Here is a 23444-nt window from a genome sequence, read left to right as displayed (position 1 = left end):
TTGCTCCTCATTCCGTACTAATTCACAGAAAATTCCACATTGCTGTTTACTTACAGATATCTGCCTTCATTTTTATCAGATTCAAACTTCATTCCACAATCACTTTGAACGCGTATTTTCACACGCGGTTTAAAAAAAAACACTCGACACAAACACATTTTCTAGTGGACACTCCCGCTTGTTAACGAATCCAGGCTCTCCAGGAACACGAAAATTTATTCAAACTCCTGGCAGGATCTCCAAATGTGGAGCTCTGAATCGTTGTTGGCAAGCGGGAGCCCCACGAAGAACCTTTCATTCCATTCTGACGTTACTACAGGAGTGAGGCGTCGAAGTTGTGCCATGCCTACTAGAACGTTCGATATGCGATCCGGTGCTACATTCTCGGAGTTCTTGCAACAGGCTTTTGATTGTCAGCCATCATAACAGGGTTGTAAAACAAGATCTATGCCAATGTTCATTCAGTACCTACCTCACAATCATTATTCAAAACAACGAGCGATCCCGATTCTGATTGATATTGAGTCGGCAGCGGAAAAGGCTTTGGCTGGTCTCATACCGGGGAAATCTAAGGCAAGAAACAAAGAAGCTTTCAAGTATTCCAATGAGTGTATCAAAAACAAGAGCGGCTAGATTATGAGATTTTGTCCTAATAATGATAATTACATAAATCTTAAGAGTACCTTTCCGTTTGTTCCAAGAATAATAGTTTTATAAATTACATGCTACATACAAGAACTTCATAACGTCACTGAAAAGCGTTGTGTAATGAATCATTACGCAACTAAAATGCGTTGCGTTATGAGTCATTACCAAACGCTTTTCAGTGAGTGCAACTCATACGTCAATGCGGGAAAGTAGGCCATTGCATGACGGGTGCAGCAAAGTAAGCCGTTTCATGACAGATTGGCGTGATGAAAAACAGCCTATTACGATGAGAAATTGCAAAAATATATATTCAACATTCAGTTAAACTATCCCGTCATTCCTTTTTCATAAATGCTTAAAGTTTTGCAATCGCCAGGCCCTCGCGGACTCCTTCTTATTTCCGCCACTGGCTTTAGCTATACCCCTCGATCATCTGAATCACTTCATCGTACACCAGTTCACGAACGTTTCTGGCTAGGAGAAAATCAATGTGATTGAACTTCTTATCCGCCACCGGTTTGACAGCTACCACCCGAGGTAAAATTTTGGCAAGGTTCTCCACATTCCGAGGATGCACCAACCAATCATTCAGTCCGTAGAACAGCGCAATCGGTGCCGTTGAACGTTCCAGCTCGTATGTTGGCGGATCCTTCGAACCATACTTCCGGTAGTTACCTTCCCTACCAAAGTCGTACTGTTGGAACAGACCACTGCGTGCAATTTGCGCATAGTGCACATCCTGATTGAAGGATCCCCCCGCCGGAGTGTGTCCACTGTGAACGGCTATCACTTTCGGGTCATACGCCTCCGGATGGGGTCCAACAAGCAGATCCATGAACTCGGAGCAGATGTTTTCCGGATAGTTTAGGGGACAGATTGCATTTCGAAGTACATGAAGAACTTTAGAGGCCGGTAACCACCCGTAAACTTCATGCGAAGCCATAAACTTCGCCAACCATTCGACCATTGGGATCATAATTCGGGCGATGGGACTTCGAATTAGTTGGACAAAAGCGGAAGGAGCCATGGCCACCATTAGGGCGACCTTTTCGTTGTATTCCGGCCGAGTAGATGTCAGCACAAAGTAGGCAGTGGTGCCCTGTGAGAATCCTATGCAATGCACCTTTTCGCTGGCCGTCACATCCAGAATGTAGTCGATGATGGAGGGCAGATCGTAGTAACCGATCTCATGCCAGGAGAAGTCCCAGTATGCCTTGGAAACCAACGGAAGCTTCGTATGGTATCTGGAGTACAAGGTGCCTCGTGAATTCATAAGCCACACATCGTAGCCGCTATCGGCGAGCAAGTAGGCCAAGCTTTTATTTGGACCAAGAGCGACAAAGTCGGCTGCGCTGCCCAGTATGCCATGCATCATCAGAACAGGAGGCTTTATGCTGTTCACGGGTTGCTGCGATAGAACACGGAACATCGTCAACCCGTAGCCATCATCTGTGGTTGCTGTGTGACGTTCCACTTGATATCCGTATTTGCTGATCAAATCGGGCTAGATGGACGAAAAAATCGGGTTAGTTTATACAACTCAAATGGAAAAAGTTGAAATTGAACAAACAACGGGCAGAGTCGGATCTTCGTCGTTAATCTGGAGCCAAGGGTCATCTGATGCGGACACAACTAGCAACAAAATACAAATTGTTGCGATCAATGAACACCAACCGGGTAAACTCATGATGATCTTAGCTATATGTTCAGTTCTCCACCTATCGTGATTCAACTCAAACTGAACCGATTTACATTGTCTGGCAGTTTGGCTTGTGCTTTGATATGTTGAATAATTTTGCGGCATGTGTACAGATTACTTCATATCTAGATTGACTGGGGCCTTCCTTAGCCCTATGTGAAGAGAAAGCATACTGAATGTGTCGTATTTCGATTCCTTTTACAGTACAGGATTGTTTAGAGTTACAACGGTGGAAGTCGTCTCGAAACATTTACCTGAGAAGCTGGCTCGGTTCCAGTGGGGAGGAAATGCCAAGAAAATTGACCTACGGAGTACATTTCATACCGATTAATCTATGAACTTTCGATTATCTCCTAGATGGGGTGACATGTGAACCGTATATGCATGCGATATAGAATTAGGATTAGCCGTAAGCAAATGATGTTTCCGATACTATTTACAATGTTGATATACTTTTGTCACAGTATTGTCGGTGTCTGAATCTATGAACTAGATCAGGCGTTCTTAATTTGAATTAGCTATAAGATAGAAAGATTGAAAGTTAGAAAGATAGAAAGATAGAAAGATAGAAAGATAGAAAGATAGAAAGATAGAAAGATAGAAAGATAGAAAGATAGAAAGATAGAAAGATAGAAAGATAGCTTGAGCTTGAGCTTGAGCTTGATTGGCCGCCCGTGGATGCACTCCAGTATCGCCAGATCAGCTGCACTTACACAAGGAACCAACCGAATGACTGCTTGGGACTAACAGGCATCCTCAGTGTATAAGTGCTGGTGATCTTCTATTTTTAGGCAACAATGGCACCTGCCACGTCAGAATGTAGACCAATGAGGGGAAGGGGGAGGAATTGATGATGCATTGAACTGGCTCCCACGTAGACCGTATATTCCACTGCATCCACGCCAGTTCATGCGGGAGTGTATGGATTGGGGGAAAGGCATGGCAGAGAGGTTTGCTTTTGTGGTTAGCAGACTGCCTATGTATTGCGGCGCTTATATTAAATCCACATCCAGCGGCGGCGGTAACGCGCAGAAGATATGCGCGCAATTCAAACGCAACGTCAAAATTCAAGTAGGCTTGGATTTTTTCGTCCTTCAAGGACACAAATGTTTCAAATTTGCTAAATCTGAAACATTTGGTGATTTTCATTATCACTGCGACGGTTTATCGACATTTTCAGATAATCGCATTACGTGGATTTATCTTGCAGAGCACAATATCAGGCGTAAGAAAGGCGTGCGCGTGGAAGTAGGAAGCGTTAGGGAAACGGTTTCTTGTCCGTCACTGAATCTAGCGTTTGCTATGAACGAATAGTTTTTGAGTGTGATATATTTAGAATGGAAGATAGAAGCAAGTGAGAGATATACAACTACAAAGTACGAGGAAAGGGATGGGCCTGGGATTGAACCCATGACCTTCTGCATATGAAGCAGAAGCGGTAGCCATCAAACCACCAACCCCGTCATAGAAAGATAGAAAGATAGAAAGATAGAAAGATAGAAAGATAGAAAGATAGAAAGATAGAAAGATAGAAAGATAGAAAGATAGAAAGATAGAAAGATAGAAAGATAGAAAGATAGAAAGATAGAAAGATAGAAAGATAGAAAGATAGAAAGATAGAAAGATAGAAAGATAGAAAGATAGAAAGATAGAAAGATAGAAACATAGAAACATAGAGATAGAAAGATAAACAGATAGAAACATAGAAAGATAGAAAGATAGAAAGATAGAAAGATAGAAAGACAGAAAGATACAAAGATAGAAAGATAGAAAGATAGAAAAATAGAAAGATAGGAAGATAGAAAGATAGAAAGATAGAAAGATAGAAAGATAGAAAGATAGAAAGATAGAAAGATAGAAAGATAGAAAGATAGAAAGATAGAAAAATAGAAAGATAGGAAGATAGAAAGATAGAAAGATACTGATACACTCTCATGCAATCTCTCAATGAAGTAGCAGATGCAAATACAACCAACGAATTCCGATGCATCGCTGCAGCGCATGTCCGCATAAAATTGTATCGATTCGCCGGGATGTGAGTGAGTGGGTGGCAGGATAATTACTCCCCCTGAATGGGTCCTCGGTTTTTAATGAATTGTGTACAGTTGCAATTGCAATTTTCACGCACTCGACAGAAACGGCGCGGGAAAGGACATCGGCTGATTACGATGCAATTTGTTTGTGTTGCATCCACGATGATGATGATGCACAATGCAGCAGCGCTGGTCGACCTCTTGACCGATTCTCGGCGCCCGTTAGTCGACGAAATTAATGAGGCGTTCGGATGCGTCGCCGCATTGTCTTATTAAAATAATTTGTTGATTGTTTTGCCCATTATCTTAATTTCCGATTGACTTAATTTTTTCATCCCACGATTGCCAATGATGCAATTGAAGAATTCGCGTCTCACGCCTTTCCCACCACTCAATGCAAATCGCATACAGAAGTGGCGATTAAACGATTTGAGATTGTGCGGTTGCGCCCTCCACCCTCCCCCCGTTCGACCACATTTCACGGAAAATTGGCTTACTCATTCCTTCAAATGTGGACAGCTGGAGAGCATCGATAATGATGTAAATTGTCTTCGCACCAAGATAAATTAGCAGGATCGCAGTGTGCCGTGCTGCATAATCATATAGGCGTCGCCGATGCGAATGCCACCCACACAGTAGGCGAGACGCGCGTTGCAATTCGCGGTACCCATCAAAGCAACCTCCACGCGATCCTGACCGTCCGGGAGCATTTTTGATTGTATTAAAATTTATTATAAATTTCGCATCTCATAAATAAATTGTAAATTTGTTATAGCTTGTCCGGGATGCACGCTGTTCGCTAATATGAAATTAACCATTTTAAGTTACGCAAAAGTTTTGCGTATCAGCCACCGATTTTACCGTAGAAAGTGAAGGACGTTTAGTTGTGTGCTCCCAGGGCAGCAGGACAGACTCGTCCCTTTTGGGAGCTGATGGCAATTGCATCGCAGTTCCGGAAGAGAACTCGCGGAGCGCATCTCTTCCGGTTAGAGATGCATGTGTGCGTGCGTTTTTGCGAGATGAGCGCATCCCTATTTGGGGCGGGATGCAAGAACCGCGAAGAGGCGTTTCGCGTTTCATTCATTTACTGTTGTATTATAATATGATGATGGTATTGTAGAACTGGTAATTAATTGCAATCTCGCGGTAATACTAATTTTGAATTCATATTCTGAACCAAATTAATACCTGTAGGAAAGATTTCTGCCAAACATGAAACATTTATTTTGATCTTAAAATTCTGTGTTGAGAATTCAAATAAGCGATCATTTGCCATCTAGTTACCTTTGGAGGTAGCCGCTTTTCTCACGCTTTCTCCAGTAGGCGTGCTATCATGATGATGCGTTTTGTATTGGCGAAATGCATCTCAATGCACTGCGTCGCACCATATAACTGGTTCATACACATTCATCGAGACCGGGAAAAGCAACAGTCAATGGGAAATTCACTTGCGCGATGTGAGTGCAAAATTGTGCAATGCATTGTGCGTTGGAATTCCGATTGGAATGCGAGATGAGTTTAATTGAGACAAACTAGACTAGACTTAATGGAAGTATACACGGAATCAGTAAAACTGACGATAAGCCCTGTAATAGGGAACGCAATAAGTAAGCGGGAAGATTATCGACTTTGGATGCATCCGTTAACCCGTATAGGCCTGAGTGAAAGAAAAAAAACTAAAACTCTCAACGCTCAGCAAATTCTTGACGCATTTCTGCTATTTTTCGTCAGAATACTCGTATATACATCTAGTTTCTAGAAGTGGCCAGAGCAACTCGAGATTATTCCTGTGGTTGGAGTGATTAGTAACTTATTACGGTGGATCACTGGGTCAGTTCGGATGAAAAGGGTACTGTGCTTCTGTGCCCCTATAGGTAGGTCAATTTCAAGTCACAGATAATTGCCGGAATCGGCTATGAAAGAAGAAAAAAAAAAAAAGAAAAACGCATCAGCGTAAACCTTTTGAGAAACGATTGAATTGGATAACCATGCGTGGATAACCCTGCTAATGACCATTTTCGGGTCCCCGGGACGCCTCAAATTAACAATAAAGTAGCCAATGTGTATCTAAACATCTGTGCCTAGCTTATTTGAATGCATTCTAGTGAACTGTTATGTTTGAGCTCTAGTTTTCGAGAATTGGAACGGTCTAGTATCCATGAAAAATATAGCCTGTTCTGTAGGGCATTACGTCCGAGTGGCCACTTCCGGTACATAAGAAATGGTGGAAACCTCTTTATTTATAATGTTGAATATCAGATTTTAATGATTTATGTAAATTAATATGATAGTCCAGGCCTGCCCAACCTTTTTGAATCGCGGGCCAAACAGCAGAAACAATTTTGTGTCGCGGGCCACCTTTTTTAACGTACCGTAAACCGGGGTAACATTGATCAGTTTTTGGGATATTTCTTAAACTGTTCATTTGAAAAGGCAAATGTGGCAAGTTTTATATTTCTAAAACAAGTACTGGCACCCACCGCTCGTGTTGAGTTTTGAAAATATTTATCTAAGTTTAAAGAAATATTTTAAGTGATTTTTTGATTAAGCTGATATGGGGTAACATTGATCACCCATGTAAACAACATTCGGTAATGTTGAAAATGTCGTTATTTACTTAAATCATGGCCCCTGAAGCCGATTATGAAGACCAAACTCTTACAAGTCATATGCTTTTTGAGTTATTTCAAAAACAATATCACTTTGAACCGCGTAATACGCCTAAAGGTAGGCAATTTCCTAAGGAAATTCTGAATTCTTGATAGTAGTTCGTTAATGTTACTAAATTGAATAAACTTATTTAAATTAATTGATTCAAAAAGTTGTCAAATTTACGCATAAAAGAAACGCGATTTTCGCAAAAATCTCAATTAATATTAGCTGATGAATGTAAGAAGGAGAGGCACTATTCATGCTTTGAAAATATTCTATAAATAAATTATGATTCGAACTTTTTACGAGGAGGGTCATACTGATCAATGTTTCTCCGCTGATCAATGTTACCCCGGATTACGGTACTAATATTCGCATGAAATCTGACAAAAGTCAATAAATAATGTTCATGAAATCTGACAAAAATCAGTGAATGAAGTAAACTTCATTTGAAGAAATCAATAAACAGATAATTGCCAATAAGCTTTCTGCTGGATATTGTAATTTTTTTTCAAAATTATATAATACTCCTGTAGCTACAGAATTTTGACCCCAGAAATTTTGGATTATTCGACTTTGTATTATTGGCAGGACCCGAAATGAGCTAAAATCCTAATCAAGCTTTTACGAAAATATTGATCAAAGTGTCCATAATTTAACAAAAAACGTGCCTAGAATTCCTTCAGAATCTCACTCAATAATCATTTCGAATGCAACCTTGGAATCCTTGAAAGTGCTAAAAAGTATTTCAGAAGAAACCTATGCTGTATTCGTTGAAAATTCTACCTGAAGTCTATGAAATCTTGGTTAAAATTCTGTGAGAATCTTTCCAATTGTTATCCAATTGTCCATTTGTTACCCGTGAAAGTTGTGGCCAGAATTCTTCTTCATTTTTTACAATCCTGTCCAGAATTCTGCGTGAATAACGCCCAGGTGTTGGTAAATATTATTTCCAATATTCTGTGAGAATATAGCCTTTTGTCTATACGTTTTTTTAGCCTGCATTTTTTTAATTCCGTAGAAAGTCATGGTAGAAATATTGTTAAAACACATAGGATTTGAGATTTAAACTTTGAATCATTCACAAAAATTAAGCATTTAAGAAGATTAAAAAAAAACTAATCAAATAATTACCAAGCTAAAATATTGGCTGAAAATGAAATAGTCTTGGTATTGTCTAACTTCAGGTTGGTAGAATAGTCAACGGGCCAAATATGAGAAGAATCTTCGAACCCTACGCGGGCCGCAATGAGGTCGCGGGCCGGATGCGGCCCGCGGGCCGTACATTGGGCAGCCCTGTGATAGTCATTACACAGTTAATTAATGATCATGTACACTCAGAAACACGGGTAGTCACAGAATGACTAAATTTAAGTAATTTATGACTATTTTCTATTTGCCTCTCTTTCATCCTGCAGGGAATTTTATTCCTATTCGTCAATTCACCTGGGTTGAAGCATCGCTAAGCTTCAACCCAGTCGAAATGACAGTTAGTGTGAAAACTCACAGCAGAATGAAAGAGAGACAGATAGAAAATAGTCATTAATGCAGAAACTTTAGTAATTCTGTGACTATTTTTATTTCTGAGTGTAGGCAATTCCCGCCTAAGGAAACTTGCTGTCATAAGGTTTTAACGTTTTGAAGTTTACATGTAAACATGTGTCAAATGTACAAATTGAAATTGAAACTGCGAAAAGAAACCACGTGCTCCGGTGGGGATCGAACCCACGACTCCCTATTCGCTAGATGGGCCTTTCAAGCCACAAGCTGCCCCTTGAGAGACCCCGACGCTCGAAGGCGAACTGAACTCGATTAGCCCAAAGCACATGGGATCATCATTTCGCAGTCTAAACCAAGGTATGTAGAAGGGAGGTAGCCCAATGTGTCAGATTTCCCATTCCGCCATTTTGAAATGCCAAGTGACAGCTGGCGAGTTTGTTTTGGTTGTTTGGATATCAGATGCATGGCGTGACAAAGTAGGTATAGAATGTTTCTTTTACATACCCACATCTGTGTGGTATACGCGGCAAAGTATCTGAATTTACTTCACTGTGTAATGCACTGATAGTAGAATGACTTAACTTACGAGATAAAGTTACAAGAATACAACCGTCATCGTCAGACGGCGACACCGTGGCGCATCCTCTCTTTCATCGGTACACCATCGGTGGTGGTGGGTGGCTCTCACCCGCTGCACTATTCGAAATTTCCACATTTATATGCATTACATGCAATTGTAAACCAATTTTTCAAATAATCGACAATCCCTGAAGGAATTCCTGTTTTGAATCCCAGGAGGAATTCCCGATGGAGTCACTGGATGATATACTGGTAGATTCCCAAATGACAGGTAAAACTATTATAATAAATTTTTGTGGTAATATCGCTGGAGGGTTCCTGAACACCCCCAAGAAGCCCTGAAGTTATTCCACAAGAAATTCCTTGAAAAATCCAGAGAAATCCCTTTTGGATTTCTGGGATTGATTTCTTAAGGAAATCCGGGAGGAGCCCCATGATTTATTCCGCGAGGAATCCTTTGAGAAATTCCGGAAGGAATCTCTTGAGTAATGCCGATAATGGAATACTTATAAGAAATTCCTGATAAAATCTCTCGAGAAAATCCTGATAATCTTCGAGAATCGTTGTATTCTCTAGAAGTTCAGGTAGTATCTCCTAATAAATTTCGAAGAAAAATCATAATAAATTAACCCAGAACAACCCTAGAGGGATTCCTAAAGGAACCTTTAGAAGAATTCCTGATATGATTAGAGAAACTCTTGATAGAATTCCTGTAGAAATTCCTGGTGGAATCTCTCAAGAAACTCCTACTGGAAACCCTAGAGAAACTCCTGATAAAGTCCTTAGAAGAACTCCTGATGCAATCCCTTGGTAACTCGTGTTGAAATGCCAAAAACGACTTCTGTTGTTTTGCCCTGTAAGAATTCCTAATTGAATCCCTATTGGAACTCCTGATAAAATCCTTAGAAGAACTCCTGATGGAAATCCTTGGGAACTTCTATTGAAAGACTCAGGGGAACTCCTGATGGAATCCCTATAGAAACTCCTGGTGGAATGCCTAAAGAAAATGCTTATGAAACCCCTGAAGGAACTCTTCTTGAAATCCCCAAAAGAACTCCTGATGTAATTCACAGAAGAGATCCTGATGTTATCCCTAGAAGAAACTTCTGATGCAATCCCTCGAGGATCCAGGTGAAATCTCTGAAGAAACTTCTGATACAATCTCTAGAGGAACTCCTGATGGAATCTCTAAGGGAACTCCTGTTAAAATTTCTGAAGAATTTAATGATGATTCCTGAAGGAATTGTTGACGGAATCCGGAGGAATTCCTGGTGGAACCCTTGTACGAATTACTAAAGATATTCTTGCAGGAATTCCAGATAAAATCATTGGAGGAAATCCTGATGAAATCCCTTGAAGAACTCCCTATGGAATCACTATAGGAACTCCTGATGAAATCCCTGGAGGAATTCTTGATAAAATTCCTAGAGAAATTTCTTATTATATACCTAGAAGATCCTGATGGAATTCTTAGGTGACCTCCTGATATAAACTCTGGAGGAAGTCCTAATAGAATCTCGGAAGAAATGCTAGCTGGAATCTCTGAAGGAACCCTTGGTGGAATTTCTGGAGAAACTCCTGATAAAATCCTCAGAAGAACTCTATTGGTAGCCCTAAAGGTACTTCTAATAGAATCCCTATTGGAATTCCTGATAGAATCCCTAGAGGAACTCCTGATGGAATCCTTGGAGGAATATAAAGATATTGTTGGAGGATATATAGAGGAACTCCTGATAGAATCTTTTGGGGAATTTCGGGTGAAATCTCAGAAGAAACTCTTTATGGCATCCCTGGAGGAACTCCTGGTGAAATCCTTGGAGGAAATCCTAAATATATTATTGAAAGAGTTCCTGATGGGATCAATGGAGGAATTTCTGATGAAATTCATAGAATAACTAGTGATGGAATCTCTAGAGAAACCCCTGTTAGAATCTCTGGAAGAAATTCCAGGTGGAATCTCTGAAGGAACTGCTGATGGAATCGCTGGAGAAACTTCTAATGGCATTGCTAGAGGTATTCCTGATGGAATCCCTGGAGAAGTTCCAGTTGCTATCGCTGAAGGAACTCCTGATGGAATTTCTGATGGAACTCCTGTAAGAATCCCTAAAAGTATTCCTTATGATATCCCATATCAAGGATTTCCTGATATGATCTCTGGAGGAAATCCTGATTGAATCTTTGGAAGCAATTCAGGTGGAAATGGACATGGGTGAACGGCCAAAGGTTCGGGGTCAACGACACCAGCGCGACACTTCATAAGCCTGGTGATCTTCAAAGATAGCAGTCGTGCTTGAAACCAATATAGGAAGTTCGGAGAAGTTCAAGTGGTGAAATTTAATTGGAAAAATAGTTTGAAAGAAAGGAGAGAGGAAGTGATTGAGAAACTGGACATCCATGTAGATCTCGTCTCCCCAGTATGTAGCGCACTCGGTTATCGTACTGGGCACAGGGGTTTCTCGGCCCTGTGCCTAGTACGACAACCGAGTGCGCTTGGAAACCCAGGCTATCCAGTGATTCCTCGGATCACTGAAGCCTCGAGTCCGTGACCATACTCGGGGGGCGCACGGGACAGGCAGGAGATCTACGAGAGTATGTAGCCGAAGGAGAAGAAAGGTAAAGGAAGCATCGCCTCCCCCTGGCCAGAAGAGAAAGGGAAGTTTTAGCGGTCGGTGAAGATGGTGCTGCAGTGCGAAGGGCCCCAAAGAAGAAAAGAAAGAGTGAGATAGGCGTAGTGATAAGAAAGTGGGAGGCGTCATCCAATGTTGTCCACGTTCCAGATCAAGAAATACCTGAATCGGCTTGGACACGCAAGGTCGCCGTTATGCACCGGGTGCGGCGATGTCGAGGAAACCCCTGAGCACGTGGTCTTTGAATGTCCGCGCTTCGAGCATGAGCGAGTCGAAATGAGATCCGTCGTCGGCAATGACGTGAATGTGCACGATATTACTCGAAGAATGTGTTCTGACGAAGAAAAATGGGACGCGGTGAAAAGGATAACCGTCCATCTGATGTCTCTGTTACAACGAAGATGGCGAGAGGAGCAGTGGACAGCACATGGTTCTGAGTCGTTGGGGTAACCGAAATCGTCGGACAAAACCTCGGCACTCGACTAGGCATTCTGTCAAATGGAGCATACAGAGGAGACCAATGGGTGCGACCGGAATAGGGTAGATCCTCCGCCGGGGACTGAGTAGAGCGGGCGTAGCGTAGTATCGGTAATAAATCGCTGAGGCGCCAGCAAACCGGAAATCATTCTCCAAACGGAATTACAGAACTGACCCCGGCACTTGACCAACCAACATCGCGTCGGAGTAGGCTATGTCCTCCACCGGGGACTAGCTTTGTAGATCGCGAAACAGCAGCGGCAAATGCGCCCCTGTGAACCGGAAGCTTCTTTCCACCCGAATCGCAGGACCGACCTCGGTATCTGCCCGAGTAGCATCGGTTCGGGAGATCTTCCGCCATCGGGGAAATCTTCATCGAAGTAGGCTAGCTCCACCGTAGGGTACTATGCCGAGTAACACCGCTCGTGACCAACCACCACTTCTGGGTCTTCGGGCGCCAGTGCACCGAAACCCCCCAACCGAAAACGCTGGACCGACCTCGTCATGCAACTGGTCAAACCTGAAGAGCTCGAGTATCAGTGGATTAGCAGCAGGCGCAGAAGCCCCAAACACGTCGTAGCAGCACAACGAAGCGTGGAAGTTACAGAAGCTACAGTAGAAACATGGCCCTGGCTTGACGTCAGCCATAAATGCAGTATGAAAAGAGCAGGGGAAGTACAGGAGAACAAGATGCTCGTGAGACACACATAGAAAGTGAAGCAAGAAACAGTGATGGTTTGCACAATAGCCTCTCCCATGAAATAATGCCCAGAGGCAGGTGGATTTATTCGGTAGTGGAAGTTCCGAGTCCGACACTCTGGCGCACGATGGACGCATTCGATATGACTTGCCTACATATTGAACATTATCGCTGGGTTAGTTCTTAAATAGCAATTTACAACTCTCTAAAGTCTGATTTGCTGCTGAAAAGGAATCGCTAAAGAAATTTTTGCCGGTTCCTTGGAGAACTTTTCTACAGCGACTCCCGTTTGAGCTGACATTTCTTTTCAACTGCGTACTGCGATTAGAAAAAAGCGATTCCATGATCGATTCCTTGCAGGAATTTCCCATGCATCAAGATAGGCCAAGAAATTACTTGTCAGCAGCTAATCAGGCTTAAAACTAATACAGAAAAAAAAAACAAGTTAACAAATTAGTTGTATTGAATGTGACCCCAGCACAATGGTCGGGCTCCATATAAAGGAGCGGCCAAAACTACCAAAACACTTTTTTGAGATTTTTATGGTTTTTGTCATTTTGAAATATACCTCATGTGTTATCGCAATTTTAGAGATAACTTTTCGTTCTACGGTTGAACAGAAAGCTACCACAGCCGTCACATTACTGATTTTCACAAAGCATCATCGATCGGCTGCGATGATACCTTGGAAACCACGCTAATGACTGTTTTTTTCTACCGCGTTTCAAAGCTTGGATCTCTACAAGCATACTTTGATTAGATGGTTTCGTTCAATGATACAATGATTTTCAAGCCTGCGGTAGAACTTTGACAGCTGCGGTAGAACTTGGCGGCTACTGCAGAACGGAAAATTTTCAAAAGAATCGTAATATATTATGAATCTATGACATTTGGTCGAAAGACATTTGGTCGAATGACATTTAGTTGAATGACGTTTGGTCGAAAGTACATTTGGTCGAACGGACATTTCGTCGAATGGACATTTGGTCGAAAAGGTTTATTTGCAACAGAAAACATATGATATGTGGTCAAACCGACATTTTAAGGGAAGGACAGTGGTCGAATGGCAAAATAATAAGCAAAATTTTGTTATACAATTTGATGGACGTTCTCCCAACATATTGATCAACCTCTTGCGTTTTTAGACTTTTCATGCTGCTTTTTTGTTCAGGCATGGTCTGTGATTTGAGATAAACTGATCTTAAATTTCCCGATACATAGAATTAGCACAATTTTATATCTGATAAATCAAATCTTTTACTGCAAATTCTGTTTTCACCTGATCAACACTGTCAGCAAAGCCATATATTTGCATGAGGAATTTTATTAAGCTGGAAGTGTTAATAAGCCAATTGGCCATAAGTAGATTAACCGACACCTAACATTAACTTCGCCATAAAGGTTTTCCTTGAAGCATTTGTTCTGCCGTTTTTATTCTGATTTCCGCTTTTAAAAATCTTACTCACGTAAATATGCTGCAAGACCGGGAATTCAAAGAAAGATCCCAAGCATTCTCTCCGAATGCTTCTATCAGATGAAGATCAACAGTTCATTACGAAGAACGATGGCATTTCAAAAGAATAATAAATGATAAAAACATTATGTCTACATCGTTGAGTAATAAAATGTTGAGCAGTTTTTCAAAGAATGGTGATATTTTCAAAGAATAATAAATTCACTAGAACTTAATATTTCAGTCAATGTACAAAAAACCTACTTGTAAAAATTCATGATCCAGATTATTCAAAAGAACACGTTATCTAACCAACTTTGCGTAACTTAGAAAACAATAATTATTTATTTGAAAATAAGCTTTCAACCAAATTTCCGTTCAACTAAACGTCGTTCACCCAAAATAAATGTTCCAAACCAATTCGACCAAATGTCCATTCGACCAAATGTCTTTTCGACTAAATGTACTTTCGACCAAATGTCATTCGAACAAACGTCATTCGACCAAATGTCATTTGACGTAATGTCCTAAAGCCATATATTATTATGATTCCTAATTGAAATTGAACTGAAATTTAAATTTCTTTGACTTTTTATTATATCGAACTGACTGAAATTGAAAAAATTGAAAAATGTAACAATAAAATAAAGTATAAAATTCATATTTAAGGAATGCTATATTTTCCCAAAGCTACCCACTATCTGAAAGCTTATGGTTCAACAATTTTATCGAGCATGAGAATGAAAACAAATATTTGGTTGAAGCTTTAATACTGTTCAATATTACGCTTTAGTAAATTTGATGATTTTGAAAATGAAAAACAACTCTTGTCGCGTCATGTCGCCGCAATTTAGAATATTGCACTTTAAAATGCATCCTTAGATACCTATTACAAAAAACGTTTAATTTTTTTGCAGAAATTTGCTGATTTGCAAGTTAGAGCTATTTGAATAATTCAATATTTTCATACATTTTGACGATATTATTCATATAAAGTTGATGTAAAATGTATTTAACCACTCTTCATACATATTTTGATCTAACTCGTTAAAATACAAACAAAATTTGTGCTTTCAGCCAAATTTGATTGCATATCTAATTAAAAAAAAGTTACGTAACATGTGACTAACCCCTTTTGAAACAATAAAAACGCCAAATAACTTATTCAGGATGGCTTCTGATGGACTAAGAATATATTTTCACTCGTTGTTAGTCAAAATAAAACTTGAAGAAAAATCTATGCTTTGATAAAACCATCATTAAAGCATGAGTTAAAGTATGAATTGTCACTTGGAATAAATCATTGAAGGGTGGTTTGCTACTGACAAGAAAAGGAATCGCCTATCTCGATGCGTGGAAAATTTCTTCCCAGAAACGGTTTAGAAAATCACATTTTTCTGATCGCAGTACGCAGTTGAGAAGAAATGACATTTCAAAGGGGGCTCTCTGTAGGAATTTTCTTGACCCATTCAATCAAGGAATTTCTTTTCTTAGGCGAAGCAGCATACTTAGCTTAAATTGGAAATTATAGGGGTCCTGATGAATCATGAGGTCGCACAAGTAGCTATTTACTTTACTTATAATCCCAAATAACAGTTAAAGTTTTATTTCAGTTTTAAAGGTGAACCTGATGATTTCCGTTCGTTATAAAACCATGACAAAACCTAACATTTACTTGGAATAGACATAACTTGGAATAGTTATTTAGTAAAAACAATTAGAACAAATTCAGAACAGTTCAGATAATTGGGCAGCTTTTAATAAACGTCATCTGTTGCCGTCGTACATCCTGAGCTCCCGGAACCGAAAACCGATCTTGTTATCAGAATGCATCCCACACTGCATCTACCCTATATAAAAACATGCACAAAATGACATTATACTGTTCGCGATTCGGGAGCCAATTAGCAATTAATATGTATACTCTGGCGGTTATTAATTGAAACATTGGTCGCTCTCCTGGTATTGTACAGCGCTGACATCGGTCCCATCGGTTCGTTCGGCCTTTCGGAAAAATCAATTTGCTCTATTTGCAATTGTTTACCGCGCGCCCGCCGAAGTAGCCAACAAGCAAGCGACAATAGCGCGATACATCGAAAAAAAAAAATAAAATGTGCGTTTAAATAATTGCGGCTATCGATTCGATGGGTGGTGGGGATGATGATTGTTGTTCCGTTGTTAATTGATAATGGAGCTTCGAAATCATGCTCGTCTGATTGCAGCTCCTCGAGGCGCATCTTGGCGCGAGTTGGTGTGGTCGCGATAAGATTGAGACAAACTGCTAACCGCAGCAGGCGTCGTCGCGCGGCTAATAAGTTGCGAGAACGTCGTCTGCAGCGAGCTAAGTAGTAGGCCTCGGACAGGTAAGAAGTACGGGCAATCCGTGGAATTTTCGTCGACTAACAGGAGTGGAGCGCATCCAGAAGGCCATTTGACGCTCGTAATTAGGCTTGTCGATAACGAGATGTTCGATACTGTTTGTCGTGTTTTATTTTTACATTATGAGCATTCGGTTATCAATTGAAACGTGTTTTATAATTTGATACATCGAATGACCGCATAGTGTCATCATTGAGAGGGTTAATTTTGGCGGCGTCATGAAAACTCCTCACAGTTAAATTTGTACGGGTGCTGCGGTACAATTGTAACAGGGACGGATGATTGGACGATCGATAAATGCATGTGGCGAGTGTAGGTTCGGGTTCCACTTATTCTACCATTCATATCGGATAGGTAATAGACCTTTCTTGTCGGAAACAATTTACTTATTTTGTTTCAGTTTCATGTAAGTCAGTGTTTGATATTTCAACTCAATTTTTTTTTACTTTTCTAATTTTGAAAGCCATTTACAACTTAATTGCTATTTTGATTTGTTTTTAGATAACGTTTTCATAGCATTTTCTAAAACAAAATCTTATATTTTTTTTTACATCCATGAATGCTAATTTTATTTGTTTATTTCTATATTAGTATAATTCAAATCATCACACATCCAGGTGCTCTGTGTTAAACAAACACTATCATCCTAATTTGGTAAAACTCAATTAGGCTCTTATAAACATTTTGTTAACAACAAAATAAATTTCATTTGCCGTAGCAGATCAGAATTTGTAAAGATGAGTTGATTTCACCTGCTCATAAACGAAAAAAGGATAACGCTTTATATCTATGCTTGCAAAAAAGTTTCTGAAGGGATGAGCGAGAGTACACGCTAAGATCAGTCTACCCAAATATGGGTAAAGTTTACCCATAATCACCAAAAAGTGCACACACTCATTTTATGGGTAAAGTGGGTTTACCTATAAATAGGTAAACTGCCAGTACCCATATATGGGTATTCTAGCACGGAAGCAATTCTTCGAAAAATACGCAAAAATGCGTAGTTCAGTAGACTTTTTCACTCGCTTAATTTATTATCATGGTTTTAAAAAAATAGTATTTTGTCATTACCACACGAATCCAAACTTTATTCATAATACACACGAATCCAAACTTCATTCAAAGATATAATAAGATGAACTAATATCACTATCAGCCAAAAGTTAGAAAGTGTATCGTGATACATCGGTTTTGAAATAAACGAAACCTGCCACCACCAGTACAGAAATGCCATTCTTCTATAGAATTTCTGTCTCCCAGTTTTATATTTAATCTAGCCTTTCAGCGGGCCTGACATTTCCAGTTGTTTTGGCGCCGTGACGAAATATATTCGGGCAGCATATTCACTGAAAATAAAAAATACATAGTTCTAATTTCAGTTCCTGTCAAGGCTCTGTTTATGGCTGCGCAAAACAATAACTAAATGACTAAACCTACTCACTTCCGACAGGAATTAATAATTTTTTTCAGGGTTCTAAATCAATTTATTAGAAACTGTTTACAACAAGGAATTATATCTTGTTCGTCGCACTATGACTGTAAACAATTCAATTTTTTCATCCAAATATGGGTAATCACAATCACCCATATTTGGGTAAATCCACTTAACCAATAATATGGGTAAAATTTACCAATTTTTATTGGTATATTTTACTCATATCATACGTTTTATATCTAAAACTCATAAATGGGTAAATCAACTACCTATTTATGGGTAATCTGATCTTAGCGTGTAGTGTGTAGTGAACCTGTGGCTGTGATTCTACGGAAGATTTCTGCTGTTTTTCCAACTCTATAAAAGCTTTCTGTGTAACTGGCCTCATCTTCTAGTATTGCGGATGCCTGGTGTATAAAATATTAGTCGCCAAACTACTAGTTCTCCCTTCCAAGACATTTTTTGTGACCGCATCTCCGTCACTTTGATACGGTTGTTTGTGAAGTTGATACAACGCCTCAAACATTCAAGAACTCACTACGCTATTGTTTCACATCTGTTGCTGTTTGAGTGGTACCCAACACAATGGTAAAAGGCAAAACCAACTTATCTGTGCCGCTGGGAAGAAATAATGATGGTAACAATGTCAAGCGCTCCAGGGACGATCTCGATAAATCAGAAGGAGATGAAATCGAGAATTTGAATGATCTCTTCGTTCGGATGCAAAATATGTTCCAGACCACCAACGCCAAAATAGATGTGTGTAAGACTGATTTGCAAACGGAGATATCGACGCTGAGAGAAGATGTTCACCAGTTCAAAGAGGAATGTACGTCTAATATCAACAAACTATCCGATTCGTTGACCGAAATGCGCACCTCAGTTCATCAAAACAAGGAACGAATCAGTGCTGTCGAGAAATCGAACGATTTGATATTATCTGGTGTTCCATACGTTGCTAACGAAGATTTGGGCCAAATCGTTCAGAGGATCGCGATTGCTCTAGGTTTCTCGGAACAGAACACACCACTGATGTTCTCAAAGCGTTTAGCTAAAATCCCTATTGCAAACGGTGCCACTCCACCAATAGTAATACAGTTTGCGTTCAAACTAGCTAGGGACGACTTTTACCGACGATACTTCACTGTACGTAATCTGTCGTTGATTCACATCGGGTTCAACGTAGATAAACGCATCTTCCTGAATGAAAATTTGACGGACCAAACACGTCGTATCAAAGGAAAAGCAATCAACTTGAGACGCACAGGCAAATTGTACGCTGTTTTCACCAAGGACGGTTGTGTATTCATCAAGCCTACTCCGGAGGATGCCGCTATTCTGATCCGTTCGTTGGATGAGTTAGATGCTTATAACCCTTCCGCTTAGTTTTTCTTATCCTCCCCATTCATCCATGTATTCTATCCTTTATTCCATGACTCCATCCATGCCTGAAAGTCAAATTTGAAACAACCTTTCCTTTTAAGCTTTTGTATAATCCTGCCTATCTAGTCCGTGGCTCCCATCCTTGAGTTTTCCTTCCAATCTTCTTTCCTAAAAGTCTTGACCTGCTGTTGGAAATGGGGGACCTGCTCGGGATGAATGCTGCTGCTGTTGTTGAAGATACTGTTGCTGCTGTTGCTGTTAGATATCGTTATTGATTGCTGCTTGGATGCTTTTCTATCGCCATTAAGAAATTAATTTGATGCTGATCTTCGGTAGATTCACTTTGAATGTGTTGAATATGATGATTGAACTATTGAATTATTGCAAAATGAATGATTACTCATTGCTCTTTTTGATTGTTGATTCCTCAGGGTTGGGTTACACGACGTGTTTATGCTGGTTTGATCGATTGTTACTTTACTACGATGCCGGGTGAAAATTTCAGTAATGCCTCTACAAATGTGTGTATTCCACGAGTTGTGATGAATTGCGCGCTGGATTCAGACTACCTCAATATTTGTCATGCAAACATTCAAAGTATTTGTGCACGTGAATTAAGTAAGTTTGATGAATTCAAATTGTGTTTTCATAATAGTAAAGTTGATGTAATCTGCTTAAGTGAAACCTGGCTCACGGATAACATTCCTGATTCACTCATTGAAATAGAAGGGTATAACATTGTTAGAAATGATCGAATTCACAGTCGTGGTGGGGGTGTTTGTATATATTATAAAAGTTTTTTAAAATGTAAACTTCTTTCTGTTTCAGAAGCTTTGGTTGGAAATGGTCACATGAGCCGCACTGAATTTATGTTTTTAGAGATTATGCATAATTATGATAAATTTTTGCTATGCGTATGCTACAATCCTCCAGGAACAGATTGTTCGGAACTCCTATTCGATAAATTGGGTGATCTTTCTCTGCAGTACCGCAATGTTTTATTATTAGGTGATTTTAATACTAACTGGAACAAAACGGATAGTAAAACGGAACGATTTAAAAGTTGCTTAGACAATTACGGCTTAAAATGCTTAAATTCAATGAACACCCATTTCCATCATAATGGTAGTTCTTTATTAGATCTCGTTTTGACCAATAATCCAGAGTTTGTATTGAACTTAAATCAAGTTTCGGCACCTGCTTTTTCGAAACACGACGTACTTTTTTGCTCAATCAATATAAGTAAATCTAATGAAGAAACTACTCGTACATATCGTGATTATAGTAGCATTAACGTGCCTCACCTAATAAATGCGTTTAATGGCATTAATTGGAACCTTCTTTATAGTATGAGTGATAGTGATTTAGCCTTAAACTTCTTCAACCTACAACTACTAAGATTGTTTAATGAATTTGTACCTGTTCGTACAACAAAGCCTAAGAAAAATCCGTGGTTCAATCAAGAAATTGCAAATGCAATAGTCGAACGCAATATCGCTTATCGTCTTTGGATTGCTAATAGATCTACTTTCAATCATAACCAATTTAAACGTCTTCGTAACAGAACTACTACTTTAATTAATAATGCTAAGGCAAATTATGTGTCAGATAACCTTTCAGCTTCTAGTACAAGCAAAGATTTGTGGAAGAGAATTAAAAATTTAAATATTTCCAAGACTTCTGAACGTAATGATAAATAAATGATTTACCTAACGTTCTAAAACATTGTAAGATCCACATGTTCGCCGATGATGTGCAACTCTATCTGGCTCTAGAAGAAGTTGATCTGTCACTTATGTATCAGCTAATTAATGATGACTTGTCTCGCATCATACGTTGGGCGGATGAAAATCTTTTGCAAATCAACGCTTCTAAAACAAAAGTGATGTTTATTTCAAGAAGCACTCATAACTACTCCTTGCCATCGTTTCGTCTAGGCAATGATCTTTTGGAGTACGTTAATAAGGCATCAAATCTAGGTTTCATAATTCAAAATAATCTTGAATGGGACAGTCACGTCAATAATATGTGCAGCAAAATTTATAGCGGATTGAGATTGTTGAGAATTTCATCAAATATGTTACCAACTTCAGTAAAATTACAACTTTTCAAATCATTGCTGCTTCCGCATTTCATGTACGGTGATGTATTACTTATAAATGCTTCTGCCAGAGCTATAGACAGACTCAGAATAGCATTAAATTGTTGTGTACGTTATGTTTATAATTTGTCAAGATTTTCTCATGTGTCACGTTTTCATCCCAAGTTGATTGGATGTCCATTTTATGATTTTTTCAAAATGCGATCATGTCTAACTTTGTTCAAGATTATTCGATTTGCAACACCTTCATACTTGTACGAAAACTTAAACCCTTTCCAAAGCTATCGCACTAGAAACTTTATAATACCGCGATATAATACAGCACACTTTGCGAATACCTTATTTGTAAGAGGCATAGTATTCTGGAATCAATTACCAAATGAAACCAAAAACTTAAATACTTTCAAAAGCTTCCAGCAAGAATGCGTCAAATGGTTCAACAGGGGGAATCAACAAAATTAATAACTACGGAGTATCAGAAACATAATATTAAGTTAAATGTATTCCTTCAAAAATAGCTAATTGTAGCGCTTTAAAAGGAATTTTCCTTATGCTACATTGATATGAACAAGTAAATAAATAAATAAATAAATAAATATTATTTTAGTCTAACTTAACCTAGATATGTAACGCATTAATCGTGGAAGAGAAGATAGCAACGATGTTTGTCTGAAATTATTAATAACTAGTGGTCCCGGCAAACTTCGTCTTGCCATCAAGTAGGCTGTTGAAAAATGTCATGGAACCTTTCATACAAAGTGGCATATTAGTATTCTCCCGTTTTACCAAATTTTACGAAAACTTCCCTAAACTTTTTCGTCACACGAACACGTCGGAACCCTTCAAGAAGACAACAGTAAAAGAATTGTGCAAATTGGTTGTCCCGTTATCAAGCCATTTCGTGACATACAAACACCACTCCATTTTTATTTATATAGATTTTATTCGACATTTGTTCCAATGTTTCAATATTGGATAATCTATGTAACTCATTAGTACTGTACCAAATAAGGAGCTTCAGAATCATTTTCAAAATTTTATTTTGAATTATCTGCAGAGCTTTCTTCCTGGTATTACAACAGCTTGAGGGCTTGAATGCCCTCAATGTGATTTTGAAAGTTAAGTTTTTTTTCTTCATCTGACCAATTTATTGGAACCCCTCCCATTGTGACAACATGTCTACTTGAAGGTTTCAAATAAAGAGCTGTTGGTTTATGTGGGAATATTATTAGTTGAGTTTTGGAAGCATTAGGAGAAATCTTCCATTTTTGCAAGTATGAAGAAAAAATATCCAAACTTTTTTGCAATCGACTACAGATGACACGCAGACTTCGTCCTTTGGCGGAGAGGCCTGTGTCATCCGCAAACAAGGATTTTTGACATCCCTGAGGTAACTCAGGTAAGTCAGATGTGAAAATATTGTATAATACCTTGATACCTTGATGGCTACAGCGTAGCATCACGCCATTGCCGGGCGTATTGTAGAGCTCCATCTTCGTTGGTCTTGGGCGAAACTTCTCCAGTTGCCCCGAACGTTTAGGGTCGCCAGGTCCTCTTCCACTGCGTACAGCCAGCGTATTCGTGGTCTTCCCCGAAGCCGCCGGCCTCTACCTGGTTCCCTGCTGAATATTATTTTCGCAATTCTTTCTTCCGACATTCGCACTAAGTGACCAGCCCACTGAAGTCTGCCGTATTTTACACGATTGATAATATTCGCATCTTTGTACACTTGATACAACTCGTGATTCATGCGTCTGCGCCACACACCATTTTCGAGT

General features: G+C 39.4%; 1 protein-coding gene across 1 annotated transcript; it reads right to left on the bottom strand.

The window, feature by feature from the left end:
• Nucleotides 1-885: 885 nt before the first annotated feature.
• On the bottom strand, nt 886-2479 carry LOC110674222 (lipase 3-like). The gene is made up of 2 exons (XM_021838378.1): nt 2219-2479; nt 886-2152 (listed from the first exon to the last, which is right to left on the bottom strand). The coding sequence occupies exons 1-2, from the start codon at nt 2450-2452 to the stop codon at nt 1061-1063; spliced, it is 1326 nt and encodes a 441-aa protein (XP_021694070.1). The 5' UTR covers nt 2453-2479; the 3' UTR covers nt 886-1060.
• Between the last annotated feature and the right edge of the window lie 20965 nt (nt 2480-23444).

The sequence above is a fragment of the Aedes aegypti genome, chromosome 1 (assembly GCF_002204515.2).
Source record: "Aedes aegypti strain LVP_AGWG chromosome 1, AaegL5.0 Primary Assembly, whole genome shotgun sequence".
Lineage (NCBI taxonomy): Eukaryota > Metazoa > Arthropoda > Insecta > Diptera > Culicidae > Aedes > Aedes aegypti.
The sequence above is the reverse complement of the archived record's forward strand: the minus strand, read 5'-3'. Positions and strand labels throughout refer to the sequence as shown.

Excerpts from the sequence above, each read along its gene's own strand:
- LOC110674222 (XM_021838378.1), bottom strand. The coding sequence starts at position 2,452 with ATGCCGCAAAATTATTCAACATATCAAAGCACAAGCCAAACTGCCAGA. Across the intron at positions 2,153-2,218 it reads AAGATCCGACTCTGCCCGTT|CCCGATTTGATCAGCAAATA; the intron begins GTTTGTTCAATT and ends TCGTCCATCTAG.